The sequence below is a fragment of the Aptenodytes patagonicus genome, chromosome 13, assembly GCF_965638725.1.
Source record: "Aptenodytes patagonicus chromosome 13, bAptPat1.pri.cur, whole genome shotgun sequence".
Lineage (NCBI taxonomy): Eukaryota > Metazoa > Chordata > Aves > Sphenisciformes > Spheniscidae > Aptenodytes > Aptenodytes patagonicus.
This window is the reverse complement of record NC_134961.1, coordinates 2,221,160-2,234,640: the sequence shown is the minus strand read 5'-3', so window position 1 is coordinate 2,234,640 and position 13,481 is coordinate 2,221,160. Positions and strand designations below refer to the sequence as shown.

Here is a 13,481-nt window from a genome sequence, read left to right as displayed (position 1 = left end):
CTTGATTTTTTGGCAGCTTCCTCTGCGGCCGCAAAGGGATATTCCCCTCGGCTGGGTTTCTCCTTCCATCGTTCAACAGCGATGTCAAGGAAGAGAGTGAGAGGCCGAGAAAGCGGGCGAACGGGTTTTGCTCACGCAGTGTAAATAAACCTGCGCCCGAGAGGACGATATCTGCTGGTTCAAGTGTTCTGCAGGACGGGGTGACCAGGAGCCCAGATCAGTTCCCTCGCTACAGTGTTTGTTTAGTAAATTAGTTACTATAAAACATAGTTCATGATCTCATGTTCTTACTTTTTCCTTCTCTGTCTAGGTCATTTTAAGCAACTAACTTTCAAAATGCTCGTTAGGGGCTTTGTAAGCAGAACTTGAGTTTCCATTCAAGTAACGTGGCAGGAATCCCACATAAAAATAAACTAGTTGAAAATTAAAGATCTTTCACTGTTTTCTAACGCACAAAAATTCAAGCCAAATGTGTGAGTAATGGGATATATTCCTCCTCACCAAAACCTGCGTAGTATCCCATATTCTCTTGGTTTACAAAAAAAAGGGACCAAATACAAGCTCAGCGACATTGGTGGTGGTGAACGATGATGGAGAATCTCCCCCCTTACAAAAATAAAGCCGTGCCTGCAGAAAGGCCACTGCAGTTCAAATCGAGTTTTCCTGCCAGCTGCTTTGAAATGATGATTATGAGAGATGTAAATTGCTGTGATTTAAATCCTTCCTGAGCCCCTCTGTGCCGGCAGGAGCGTGTCGATAGTGATGGTTATTTTGCTTTTCCTACAAGCTCTTTTTTTGTGTCCTGTCCTTCTTCCCAAGCAATCCCTCCCGCAAAGGCTGTTTCTCTCCTGCCAGCGCCTCCCTCCAAAACCCAGACCCGTCTCTATTCCCCCGTGTCGTTTTTGCCGTGCAGGCTATATCCGAGAAGGTTTCCTGGCAGTGCAGCACGCGGTGGACAGAGCCATCATGCAGTACCACGCCAACGCCAGCTCCACCAGCCTGCTGGAGAACATCACGGTGGTGGTGCAGCGCTTCCCCTACCCAGCGTACGTCAACGACCTCTTCCTCCTCGCCATCCAGAACCAGCTGCCCCTGCTGCTCATGCTCAGCTTCACCTACACCTCGCTCAACATCGTCCGCGCTGTCGTGCACGAGAAGGAGAAGAAGCTGAAGGTAACGTGAGCAGTGGGACATCTGGGTGCTGCCCTCCCTCTGCGGCGTTTCCCAACGGATGCTGCCTTTAAATTAGGAACAAAATCCCCGTCAGGTTTGGAGCCAGCGAGCAGGAGGTGGGGATGGCAGCAGATTAGCAAGCCCCAGGGAGGAATGTCGCTAATCCTGCCTCCAGGACGCAGCTCGGCTCTCCCTGCTGTGCGGCCAAGGCTGCCGGACCGAAGGGCTGGTGTTTCTCTTGGCCTGGAAGGTGGCTGGGAGAGAGGGCAACACTAGTGGATTCAAGAGTTTTGTAGATTCAAGAGTTCAGTGTCTGGGAAACAAGATCTTTGGCTTCTGAATGGAGAAACCCGTGTGTCTGAGTTGTGTTGTGGGGGCGGTTGGAGCTCGGCTGATGTTGTGACAGCAGGGCTGAGTGTGCAGGGCTTGGCTTCCCCTGGGCATTGGGTTGTCCTGTCCTCTGCCCCACTGCCGGGTGACCGTGGTGGCCCCGCTGGCCTCAGCTGCTGTGGTTTCGGGTTCAGCTCAGCTCTTTGGGGAGATGTTCTCCTGTGGTGGTGGCAGCCCCTGTCCAGGGAGTTGGGGGTCACCATGTGATGCTGAAGGCTGTGCGGGACCACTTCGGTGGGACCTGGGGCTGCCACTTCCTTCGCCAGTGCTACAGGGCAAAGCCACCACCACCACCCTGACCAGGGCCTCCACCTCGCCCCTGGCCGTGCCCGGGAAGTGTGGGTGCAGCCCCGGGTGACGGCGTGACCTCCCCGCAGGAGTACATGCACATGATGGGCCTCAGCAACTGGTTGCACTGGAGTGCCTGGTTCCTCATGTTCTTCCTCTTCCTCCTGGTGTCTGTGTTTTTCGTCACCGTGCTCTTCTGTGTCAAGGTGAGTGTCTTTCCCCAGGCCACTGTTCTGCAGGCCAGAAGCTCTGTGCTGGCAGGGCACAGGGATGACAAGGCTCCTCCGCTGTGGGCTGGACCGTCCTGGTATCTCAGGACTCCTCCATGTGTGTAGCGAAGGCTGGAGTTGGCCTTTTCCAGAGCTGGGTGGGCAGAGCTGCCCCCCACAGCTGCCTTTCACGGCAGGGGTGACCTCCTCAGGAGGGGGCTGAGGGGTGGGAGCCCCACGGGCACCGGGGAGGCCTAGGCAGTCCCACGCAGAGCAGGACCACCCCACTCCTGCAGCCTTGCGTGCCCTTGGAGGGACTTGAGCTCTCCTCTCTGCTTGTACCCACACCATGAGAAGCAGGAGGTGGCTGCCTGGATGCTGAGCAAGGCGTCCTCTGCCTCTTAGACCCTGCATCACACAAGGGCAACCCATATTTCTTCCCTCTGGAGTGGTCTAGGAGGGCCTGGGCATTCTCACCCGTCTCTCAGTTTGTCTTTAACCCATGGAGAACATCAGGTCTCGGCTGTCCACACGTGCCTGCAGCCATGGCCGGCTTCGCCAGCCCTGGGCGTAACCAGATTTTCTCGGTAGGTGAGCAAACAGGGAGCGGTGCTCACCAACAGCGACCCCACACTGGTGTTCGCCTTCCTCGCCATCTTCTCCATCTCCTCCATCTCCTTCAACTTCATGGTGAGCACCTTCTTCTCGAGAGGTGAGTCCCTCCCCGGCTGCCTCCTTGCGTTGCTGACCCGCGGGGCTGGGGGGGCATTATGGGCCTCGTGCTGTAAAATCTTTGCTTAGTTTTGGTTGGGAGGCAGCTCTGGAGGTCTTCAGTCCATCCCGCTCAAAGCAGGGCAGCTCCAGAGTTACGTGAGGTTGCACAAGGCTCTGTGTTGGATAAGTTGCTTCGACATGCGGAGCGGGGGCCTTTCTTCCCTTTTTTGGCTGCATTTTCCCCACGGTGCGTGGGAAGGGATGTGTGTACTGTCGCTTCCCAAACCAGACAAGCTCATGCATTAGGGCATCATCTGGCTGTCTTGGCCCCAGGACGCTCTGGTCTGGGATGGGCAGGGTGCTTCTGCAGCTGCCCACCGCGGGGTCGGGGTCCGGCGCTGCTCCTGCCTCGCCACGGGACTTGGGCAACTCCTCATCCTGCCCCCCTGTAACCATCCTTTGTGCCAAAGGCTTGAATCTTCATGGATGGAAAGCTGGTGAGAAATATTCGGTGGCATCACCGTATTATTGATGTTTTCCCTCCTGCTTTTCTCTGTGCTGGCAGCAAACGTCGCGGCTGCCGCTGGTGGCTTCCTCTACTTTTTCTCCTACATCCCTTACTTCTTCATCTCGCCCCGCTACGACCTGATGTCCCACAGCCAGAAGCTGGCGTCCTGCCTCATCTCCAACGTCGCCATGGCCATGGGGGCACAGCTCATAGGCATGTTTGAAGGAAAAGGTGAGCAAGTGCCTCCCGTCCCTCGGGAGAGGAGCCAGCCTTTTTTTGTGGTGGGTTGGGACTGGCTTGCATGTGGCGTGAAGGGTGGAAAGAAGTCAGGGAGAAGCACTTTCCTGCTCCTAATGAGAGCAGGAGGGCTAATTGCTGATTGCTCCCGCAGGTCTTACCAGCACCAGGGCTCTGCCCCTCTGAACCCATGCCCCTGGCAGTCTGGGTTGTGCAAAATGCCATCATCGCTTTAGTTACCACGTGAATTCTGTTCTAAGGGATGGGAATCCATTGCATTTCCTCCTTCCCAATATATATCTTTAATTTCTGTGTTAATAAGAATTTGCTGTTGGTTCCAGCAGCGGCCATGCTCTTGCAAAGTGGTGGCACTAAAAAGGTGGCTGCGGTGACGGAGGGGCAATGGCTGGAGAAGAGTTTGCTTCTTCCCAGGGCAGCTGCAGAGGATGTGATGGAAGAAGCGTGATGGGGTGGGGAGCCTCGAGATGTCAGCGCGCTTTCTTCTGTGTCTTTTCCCTCCATCTGTAGAAGGGATTGTAGAGCCGTGCATGGGCTCCTCGTCACCGAGCAGTGAATTAGGACAGGGATGCTATCTGACAGTCTGGGAGAGCACTTTGTCCTTCTGGGGTTGCAGAGGTAGGCAGTGCCCCATGTGCGTTGCAGGGACCGGCATTCAGTGGAGGGACCTCATGAAACCCGTCAGCGTGGACGACAACTTTACCTTAGCCCAAGTGCTGGGGATGCTGCTCCTGGACTCGGTGCTCTACGGCGTGGTGGCCTGGTACGTGGAGGCCGTCTTTCCAGGGGAGTACGGCGTGCCTCAGCCGTGGTACTTCTTCTTGACGGTGAGCACTGCTTACGCACCCCTTCCAGCGGGCTTGATGGGCATGTCTCGGGGATGGTCCCTGCTTCTGTGCTACGCAGTGGGCTAGACTAACGTACAAGGGTGGCACCATCTGGCCTCCAAAATCAAGGGGTCTGCAGCACGTCCTCAGTAAAGGCTGATGCAGCTGTATTTTTTTACTGAATATGAAGGTGGTCTTGGCTTTAAATCTTTATCCTGACACTTGTTGGCATGCAGGGTGTTGTTAAGCGTCTCCATGCCCCAAGCGAGGGCATCAGAGAGAAGCCCCGGGTGTGAGCAACCAGATCCAGTCATTTGAAACTCCCCCAGCAGGTGGACCTGGGTGGTCTGCCTCCCCCTGCCAGCCCCCACGTGCTAGTACCAGGGGATGGGTGATGACTGTCACCCCGTCAGCTGAGCTGCCCTCTGCCAAGTCAAATGCTTGGCATCACCTTCAGCGGCTGTAGCTGCAGTGATTACCGCAGCTCCGCTGGCTGCTGAGGATTCATTAAGCCACAGCGACACAGTTTTGATCCTGTGGCCGTATCCCTTGTTACTTGATCAGGAGGTTTTTCCTCCTCCCCTCTAAATTCCTTATCCCAGCATGGTTTCACTCCAGCATCCCACTCCCTCTTGCAGCTAGACCAGGGTGGCGGAGATACAGCTGTCTGCCAAAAGCCACAGCGGGATGCTGATTTTGGGCCCAGGAGTTGTTGAATTGCTATTTCCACAGGGATTTAAGGTCCCAAACACTTACTTTCATTCCTGGAGAGCCTGGTCAAAAAAAAGGCTGTAATTGCAGCAGCTGGACCCCAGGCTTTTTGCCTTTAGTGTGTGTCAAGGCTTTTGGAGGGGTTGATCCTCCATTGCGTGGGCTCTTCTGGGCAGGGTGCTTCTGCCTGAGCAGTTTTGCTTCTCATCGAAGTACTGACCTTTTCCATGGGAATGAATTTGGGGAAAAGCTGCCTGTGTAATCACAGGCAATCCTGCTGTAAGGGAGAACCGGGGGAAGGCAGCAGGGCAGGAGGAGCAGTTTCATCCTCTGTCTGACCTGCCTGCTGAAGATGTGCTGGTTGGCAATTCCCAGGCCAAGGAGAGTGGTCTTGCAGATCCCTGGGAGGCATCTGCGTGGGAGGAGGAGGGTGGACGAGACTGGGGGGTCTCTGCCTGTGCCTGAGTTTCTCTCTCGCTGCCTTCTTCCATCAGCCCTCATACTGGTGCGGGCGCCCCAGGACTGTTGTGGGAAAAGAGAAGGAGGAGGAGGAGGACCCTGAGAAAGCCCTGAAGAGCCAGTACATTGAGGAGGAACCTGCCGACCTCGTGTCAGGAATCAAAATAAAGCACCTTTCCAAGGTACCGACTGTCCGGCACAGCACAAACACATCATAATGTTGTTTTTGTAAAAACTGCTGCCTGCAGGCAGCTTCCTTATCATTTTGCTGCCCTCCTCACCCAGGGCTGTGTTGCTTCACTGCTGTAAGGCAGGTGAGGCTCTTCCCGAGAGCTGGCTGCATTTTGTGGCGGGCTGAAGTGTTAGGTACTTGCAGGTGCAGTGACATCTATATTTAACCTGAACTAGACCTGTTGTCTAATGCCAACACCACATGAGCATCACGGGCTTTGACTGCCGGGTCGAGCGGAGGGGGCAGATCTGAGAGCACTTGCCTCGAGCACAGCATTAACTCGTTAACGTGATCTCCGCAGGTCTTCAAAGTGGGAAACAAGATGAAAGAGGCAGTCAAGGACTTAACGGTGAACATGTATGAAGGGCAGATCACCGTCCTGTTGGGACACAACGGTGCTGGGAAGACCACCACTCTCTCCATGCTCACAGGTAGGAGCCGCATCCTGCTGTGGGGCTGATGGCTTGACTTGCAAAGAGGAGCTGAACCCCATCTCTGAGGTAGGGGAGGGGTTTTTGCTCTTCCCTGGAGCACCTTCAGTTCACTCAGCTGTTGGCCAGGGATGCCGGGGTAGTGAGAGGCATGTTGCTGCCTGGGGAGATGGAGGGAGGGTGGGGGTCCCTGCTCAGCCCTCCATGAGAGTGGGGGAAATGACAGCCAGTCTTTGTGTTGGAGGGTCCTGAGAAGAGAAAGGACCTGCTGTAAGATGGGTCTCTGTAGGTTTTGCCGTGATAAGGCGGAGAGGGTACGGGCCAAGAACTGGTCTTCACCGTTCCTGAGCTGCTGAGCTCCGGGCAGCCTGTTTTGGCATGGTGGACATGGTGACCTTTGATGGTCCTTTCTTCCCTGTTCTCTGTCATCTGTGCTGCTCCTGCCAGCTCAGGGTGCTCACAGGACCTTCCCTGGAGGTCTGCCCTGGCCTCGCCTGGACCTCTGCCAGGCTGAGAGCCAGGCTTGCCTGCCCGCTTCACTCCTTGCCTGCCCGCTCTGGCAGCACTGCCAGGTCCACCTCCCGCCTATGGATGCCATGCAGCCCACCCTGCGGGCGGGAGGAGAAAGCTGCCATACCCCAGCTTGAGCAAGAGACTGGCTTGCTCCGACTTTTGGCAGAAAGCTGCGGGGGGGGCGGGATGCTTGGCAGGACCCCCGCCTTTCCGCTGGCTCTTTGCCGCCCGGGGTTATTCTCAGCCCTGAGCCGAGGCCGCTGCATTTCGCTCCTCCCAGGTCTGCACTCTCCAACGGGCGGGCAGGCGTACATCAACGGCTACGAGATCTCCCAGGACATGGTCCTCATCCGCCGCAGCCTGGGCTTGTGCCCCCAGCACGACGTCCTCTTCGACAACATGACGGTGGAAGAGCACCTCCACTTCTATGCAGGGGTGAGCACGGCGCTTGGGGGGAGCGCTGCTGGGCCCCTGGGAGCCAGCCCTGGGGGAGGCACCCTGCAGCCACCTTGTGGCTTCTTGAGGCTGGGAAAGCGTGGTGAGATCCATCAAGTGGGTCCAGATCAGAGGGTGGAAGACCTCTCCTATGAGGAAAGGCTGAGAGAGTTGGGGTTGTTCAGCCTTCAGAAGAGAAGGCTCCAGGGAGACCTTATTGCGGCCTTTCAGTACTTAAAGGGGGCTTATAAGAAAGATGGGGACAGACTTTGTAGTAGGGCTTGTAGCAATAGGACAAGGGGGAATGGTTTTAAACTAAAAGAGGGGAGATTCAGACTAGATACAAAGAAGAAATTTTTTACGATGAGAGTGGTGAGACACTGGACCAGGTTGCCCAGATGGACCAGTAGATGCCCCATCCCTGGAAACATTCCAGGTCAGGTTGGACGGGGCTCTGAGCAACCTGATCTAGTTGAAGATGTCCCTGCTCATTGCAGGGACTTGGACTAGATGACCTTTAAACGTCCCTTCCAACCCAAACTCTTCTATGATTCTATGATAAGCAGAACAGCCCTTGCCTCCTCTTTCCACCTCATCTGCAGGCAGGAGCTCCCTGCTTGGCTGATGGAGGAGTGGAGGGTCGCGGGCAGCATGGCTCCGTGGAACCCCCCACTGTGTGGTGGTGTTTAGCAGCCGATGGCTGATGTGGTGGGAAGGGTCTTCGCCAGATTCACTTACCCCTGCAGGCAGGCTTAACCCTCCCTTCCCCCTGTCTGGCAGCTGAAGGGGTACCCACCCTCCAAGTGCCCCGAGGAGATCAACCACATCCTGAGGATCCTCAACCTGGAGGACAAGCGCCGCTCTCTGACCAAGGCGCTCTCTGGTGGCATGAAGCGCAAGCTCTCCATTGGCATCGCCCTCATTGGGGACTCCAAGGCAAGCATCTTTGGTGGGGCTCACCTCGAACTATTCTCCCTGGGGCCAGCTTAGGTCCTTCTAGTGGCTCTGAGGTTGTTCCTCACTCATGGTGAGCCAGTGGGAGATGCAGGGACAGTGAGGAAGGGGCAGGAGCACCCCCACGAAGGAGGACGACTGAGGACAATGCCCTGAGGCTGCAGCGCAGCTCTGCTGCCTGGTAGCTGCTCCCCCAAGGAAGATCATCGTATGCATGTTGTGAGGTCAAGGCTCCTTCTGGGCCCTGCAGTTGCCCCCTCCTGCGCTGCTGTGCCTCTCCCAGCCCTTTTTGGCCAGCACCCATCTCCTGTGTGCAGGTGGTGATGCTGGATGAGCCAACGTCAGGGATGGACCCAGCCTCTCGCAGGGCCACGTGGGACCTCCTGCAGCAGCAGAGGAGCAACCGCACCATCCTGCTGACCACCCACTTCATGGATGAGGCTGACCTGCTGGGGGACCGCATAGCTATCATGGCCAAGGGCGAGCTGCAGTGCTGTGGCTCCTCACTCTTCCTCAAGCGTAAATATGGTAAGGGAGGAGCAGGCAGGCCGTGCTCGATGTCTTCTCCTTGCCAGGGAGGAGCGGGAGGGGGATATAGGGCAGGGAAGGGGACCCGTTGCTCCTTGTCTGATGGCTGCTTGCTCCCCGTCGTGCTGTTCTGCCTCTTCTGAGGCCCATCCCCACACTTGCTCCTGCATTGTGTCCATAGCCCAGGCAAAGTCGTCAATGCTCTGCGGTGCCTTAGCATCCCTCTCTGTTCCAGCACCCCAGGGCCAGGCTGGGCTGCGATTTACCCTCTCCCTTCTCTTGTGGCTCTGCCCAGGGGCGGGATACCACATGGTGATGGTGAAGGAGCCCTACTGTAACCTCGGGGAGATCTCCCGCCTCATCTGTCAGTATGTGCCCAATGCCACCATGGAGAGCAATGCTGGGGCAGAGCTGTCCTTCATCCTGCCCAAGGAGAGCACGCACAGGTAACGCCATCGTCCCCTGCTTGCCCTCCCCAGGTGGGTCCCCTTGTCTGCACACACTGGGGCACACACTGTTGTCACAGGCTTGTTGGAAAGGGGAGCTGCTCTCTGCGTCAGCGGTGGTCTTGGAAAATCGGGTTCGGTTCCTCCTTTCACCGCCGTCCTCCCCTGTGTCTGCTGGCGCATCGCTCTCCTGCCCCCATGCCCACCGTGTCACTGCCCGTGCAGCAACTGCATGGGACAGCACTGGTTGCTGATAGCTGGTGACGGCTGCGGTGTGGAGGGTGGCACAAATGAGGCAGGCTGGTTTGGCTCCGAAATCAAATATATGGATAGCTGAGGCTGCCCGTGGCAAGAAGGAGCAGATGATGGAGCCCAAAAGCTGCTCTTGGGGAGAGTGGGGTGCTTAGTGCTGCAGGCAGCCCCGGAGCTGGCTGCAGGACTCAAACCAGCTGCAGGACCAATGCCCAGAGGGTCTTAACCTCTGAGTGCCCCCTCTCATGAGCGTCAGCGTCTAATGACTTGCTTCTCCGTTCAGGTTTGAGGCCCTGTTCACGGAGCTGGAGCAGAAGCGGGAGGAGCTGGGCATCGCCAGCTATGGTGCCTCGGTCACCACCATGGAGGAAGTCTTCCTGAGGTAGGCAGGAGGGAGGCTGGCCCCAGTGGTGTGTCATCTGGTGATGACCAGTCCCGGTATGCTTCAGTGACGGCGGTGTCCTACACAGCTCTCTGGGGCACGTGTTGGGTTTTGTCTCTTGGGTTTGGCTTCCCCCAGCTCAGAACAGCTTGATCCTGTATTTCATCACCTGCTTTCCCTCCTGGCGCAGGGTTGGGAAGCTTGTGGACTCCAGCATGGATATCCAGGCCATCCAGCTGCCTGCTCTCCAGTACCAGCACGAGAGACGCTCCAACGACTGGGCCATGGATGACTCCAGCAGCCTCAGCGGCATGACAGATATGACGGACGACAGCGGAGCACTCATTACGGAGGACTGCTCCAGCATCAAGCTCAACGCCGGGGTGAGTGCTGGGGGCGTCAGTGCAGCGGGAATGGGGAGAGGGCATGTGAAGGGGGTTTTTGGAGCGGGGTTATCAGGTGGAGCCTCCCCCACGGCTGGTCTCGTTGCATGTGGTTTGGAAGATCAAAATGGAAGATCAAATTGGAATCTGCATCTTTAGGGCAAATTATTTTTAGGGTTGTCCTCTTCATGTCAATCCTGAGGTCTACAGAGATGCTCTTGAAGGTGTACCAGGTGATCTAAAGTGGTTTTCACATGCCGTTGCTACATCACTTGGGATTTCCAGCAGGGAGATGAGAAAAACCATCTTCCTTCCCTCACTAGGCTTGTGTTTCAGATCCCTGGCAGCCCTTCGTGGCCTGCTGCCTATGTGCCTGTGGTAAATTTCCCTGCGCTTCTCAAGGGCATGTCTCAAAGGCAGAAGGGGAGAAAGATGTTTATGAGTTTAAAAAGCAAAGAAGGTGCTTGCAGGGGCTTTGGAGCTCCCAGGCGTCTCAGCCAGGCACTTTGGCAGGCAGCTGTGTTGCAGTAATCCTATTTGTGAACCTCAAATGCTGAGAGGTGGAGGAAGGTAAAGGTCATGGCTGAAGCTGCTTTTAACACCTGAGATCCCAAAGTGACTGCATCCCGTTGGGAAGCCATGGAGTTTGATGGGCTGACCTGCTGTGCTGGAGTCAAGCAGCTGCCCTGCTGATCCCTTTACAGGCTTGGCTGGAGAGCAGGCTCTGCTATGGACTCACGTGCAGGACGGGGAGGTGGTTTTGGGGTCGATCCCCCCATCAGCAGCATGGGGTGATGTGGCCGGCGGGGCTGTCCGCAGCTGGCAGGGCTCGCGTTGACCTGACTTCTCCCCTCCCAGTTCTACCTGTGCTGCCAGCAGTTCTACGCCATGTTCATGAAGCGAGCCATGTACAGCTGGCGCAACTGGAAGATGGTGGCAGCGCAGTTCCTCGTGCCTCTGATCTTCACTGCCTTTGCCCTCGTCGTGGCCAAGACCTTCCCGGGTCCCAGGGACTCCTCCCTGCTGAGACTGACGCTGGAGCCCTACGGCCAGACCATCGTGCCTTTCTCCATCTCGTCCACTTCGGGTCTGTCGCAGAGGTTGGCGGAGCAGTATGTGGAGCTGCTGGACGCCCAGCGTCAGTCACCGCTGGAGGTGCTGGGTGAGGGTTCATGGAGCACCCATGGAGCAGGCGATGCCCGGCAGGGTGTGCAGGAGCCACAGGCTTCTCTTGCCAAGGCCCTTGGTGTGGGTGGCTCAGGCCGCAGCTGCGGCGTATCTGACGTATCCCCTTGTATCCTCTCCTGCACGGGAGGGTCCCACAGTTGGCAGGACCCCTCCTCACCCAAGCAGAGCTGTGTTCTCCATAACCCTGTGTTTGTGGCCATCATCGGGGCTAGGGTGGGCCACCAGGGCTGGGGCTGCTTGGGGTCTTTTCCAGTTGGCCCCAGTTAGCTCTCACATGATGGGGCCTGCTCGTAAAGCTGTGGTGTTTGGCAGGTGACCTGGAGGAGTACCTCATCTCAAGAGCCTCCGAGGAAGGGGGAGCCTTCAACGAGCACTACATCGCAGCCGCCTCCTTCGAAGGAGCCAGGAACCGCACGGTGGTCACTGCCCTCTTCAACAATCAGGCATATCACTCCCCCGCCACGGCCCTTATGCTGGCCGACAATGCTGTCTTCAGGGTACTGGCGGGCCCCAACGCCTCCATCACAGTCACCAACTACCCTCAGCCCCGCAACATCACCGAGAAGGCCAAAGACCAGCTCATGGAGTATGTCTGATGGCACGGCGCTTGCTTTCCTGCTAGGGCTTGTGACTTCTGTGGGTGCAGATTGGCTTGGTTGTACTGGCGTGGGTGGAGGAGCCAGGCTGGAGCTTTTCAGACCCAAATGTAGCTGTGATTGTACTCGGGAGGTCAGGAGAGCAAAGCTGTGTAGATGACTTACCTGCCTGAGCCTGGCAGCCACATCACCCTGTGCACATATCTCAGTGGTTGGGTGTTCCCCCCTAGATACTGGTTGGGGTTGGTTTTCCTCGGGTGTTCAGAGCAGAGGGTGCTGTATGGCCGTACACTTCATGAAATCCTGCATCCAGGGTCTCTGAACCTCACCTGTACGAGAGGGGACATGCGTGGGACCTTGCAAAGGCAGGGTGGAGGTTTGTGGTGTGCTAGGTGGGCTGTGCGTGGGAGATGCTCATCCTACTGAGGTGCGCTTTTATTATGGGGTGTTTCTTCTGCATGCTGGCTTGCTGGGTGAGCGTAGCCTCCACAAGAAGCACGGTGTGGGTGTGCTGTCCCCGTGTAGCCTCAGCGTTGGTTTGTTGAGCTGTCCCTGTCCTAACCTGCCCCGCTGCTCTCCCTGCAGAGGCCAGACCGGGTTCGCCATTGCCATCAACTTGCTGTACGGCATGGCCTCACTTGCCAGCACCTTCGCTCTGCTGCTGGTCAGCGAGCGGGCCATCAAAGCCAAGCACGTCCAGTTTGTCAGCGGCGTCTACGTGGTCAACTTCTGGCTTTCCGCCCTGCTCTGGGACATCATCAACTTCCTCATCCCTTGTGCTCTGATGCTGGTGAGTCACCCCTGACACCCTGGTACCCTCCTGTCCTGTCCTTGGGTGGGAGCTCTGGGTGCTGCTCCTCCGGGAGAGCTGGGATGTGTGTGGGTGCAGGGAAAAGGATGAGGCCACTGGCATTGTCTCAATTAATAGAAAGGACCAGCAAGAAAGCTGTCCCTTGGTCCTGCTGGGAGCTGGGCCATGGCCAACCAGCTGGGTCAGTTGCCTGCAGCCTCTGGTACCCGAACACTTGGGTGTGGGCACTAGAAAATCTCAAATACATGGGAGCATGGAGAGGAATTCCCCAGATCTGCCCTTCTGCATCCCAGTCTGCAGAAAGAGGGCTTCCCCTGCGGACAGGCACGGGCTGCTGGTAGGAACCATGTGTGAGGGGTTATCCGGGTCAGTGTGGTGCTGCCATTACCTTGCTGCCTGGGCCGTTGAGACAAGGAGACATCGCTTGTGGTCAAGACAAGCGTGCATTCTCCTCGCATTGGTGTGCCCTAGGTGATATTCCAAGCCTTTGACGTGCAAGCCTTCACCCAAGACAGCCACCTCGTTGATGTGATGCTGATCTTCCTCCTTTATGGCTGGGCCATCATCCCCCTCATGTACCTCCTCAGCTTCTTCTTCTCGGTGGCAGCCACGGCCTACACCCGTCTCACCATCTTCAACATCCTCTCAGGCACGGCCACCTTCCTCGCAGTCACCATCATGAGCATCCCAGGTGCGTCTCTGCCCTTTGTGCCTGCCCAGCACTGCACCCTGCCGTCACCAAGAAGTTCCAGCCCCCAAGGGGACTTTTTCACCCCAGGGCTGTCCCCACACTAGC

General features: G+C 56.9%; 1 protein-coding gene across 1 annotated transcript in view; it reads left to right on the top strand.

Annotated features, from left to right (window-relative positions):
- The window catches only part of ABCA3 (ATP binding cassette subfamily A member 3), a 31,570-nt gene that overhangs the window by 11,025 nt on the left and 7,064 nt on the right, over nucleotides 1-13,481 (top strand). The window contains exons 6-22 of the mRNA XM_076350625.1: nucleotides 914-1,173; nucleotides 1,941-2,057; nucleotides 2,652-2,772; nucleotides 3,340-3,513; nucleotides 4,183-4,364; nucleotides 5,570-5,716; nucleotides 6,068-6,197; nucleotides 6,991-7,145; nucleotides 7,926-8,081; nucleotides 8,417-8,627; nucleotides 8,923-9,073; nucleotides 9,609-9,707; nucleotides 9,898-10,090; nucleotides 10,949-11,252; nucleotides 11,591-11,864; nucleotides 12,460-12,664; nucleotides 13,157-13,376. Of these exons, the coding sequence (XP_076206740.1) occupies nucleotides 914-1,173; nucleotides 1,941-2,057; nucleotides 2,652-2,772; nucleotides 3,340-3,513; nucleotides 4,183-4,364; nucleotides 5,570-5,716; nucleotides 6,068-6,197; nucleotides 6,991-7,145; nucleotides 7,926-8,081; nucleotides 8,417-8,627; nucleotides 8,923-9,073; nucleotides 9,609-9,707; nucleotides 9,898-10,090; nucleotides 10,949-11,252; nucleotides 11,591-11,864; nucleotides 12,460-12,664; nucleotides 13,157-13,376 (3,099 nt within the window). The remainder of the gene's footprint in view (nucleotides 1-913; nucleotides 1,174-1,940; nucleotides 2,058-2,651; nucleotides 2,773-3,339; nucleotides 3,514-4,182; nucleotides 4,365-5,569; nucleotides 5,717-6,067; nucleotides 6,198-6,990; nucleotides 7,146-7,925; nucleotides 8,082-8,416; nucleotides 8,628-8,922; nucleotides 9,074-9,608; nucleotides 9,708-9,897; nucleotides 10,091-10,948; nucleotides 11,253-11,590; nucleotides 11,865-12,459; nucleotides 12,665-13,156; nucleotides 13,377-13,481) is intronic.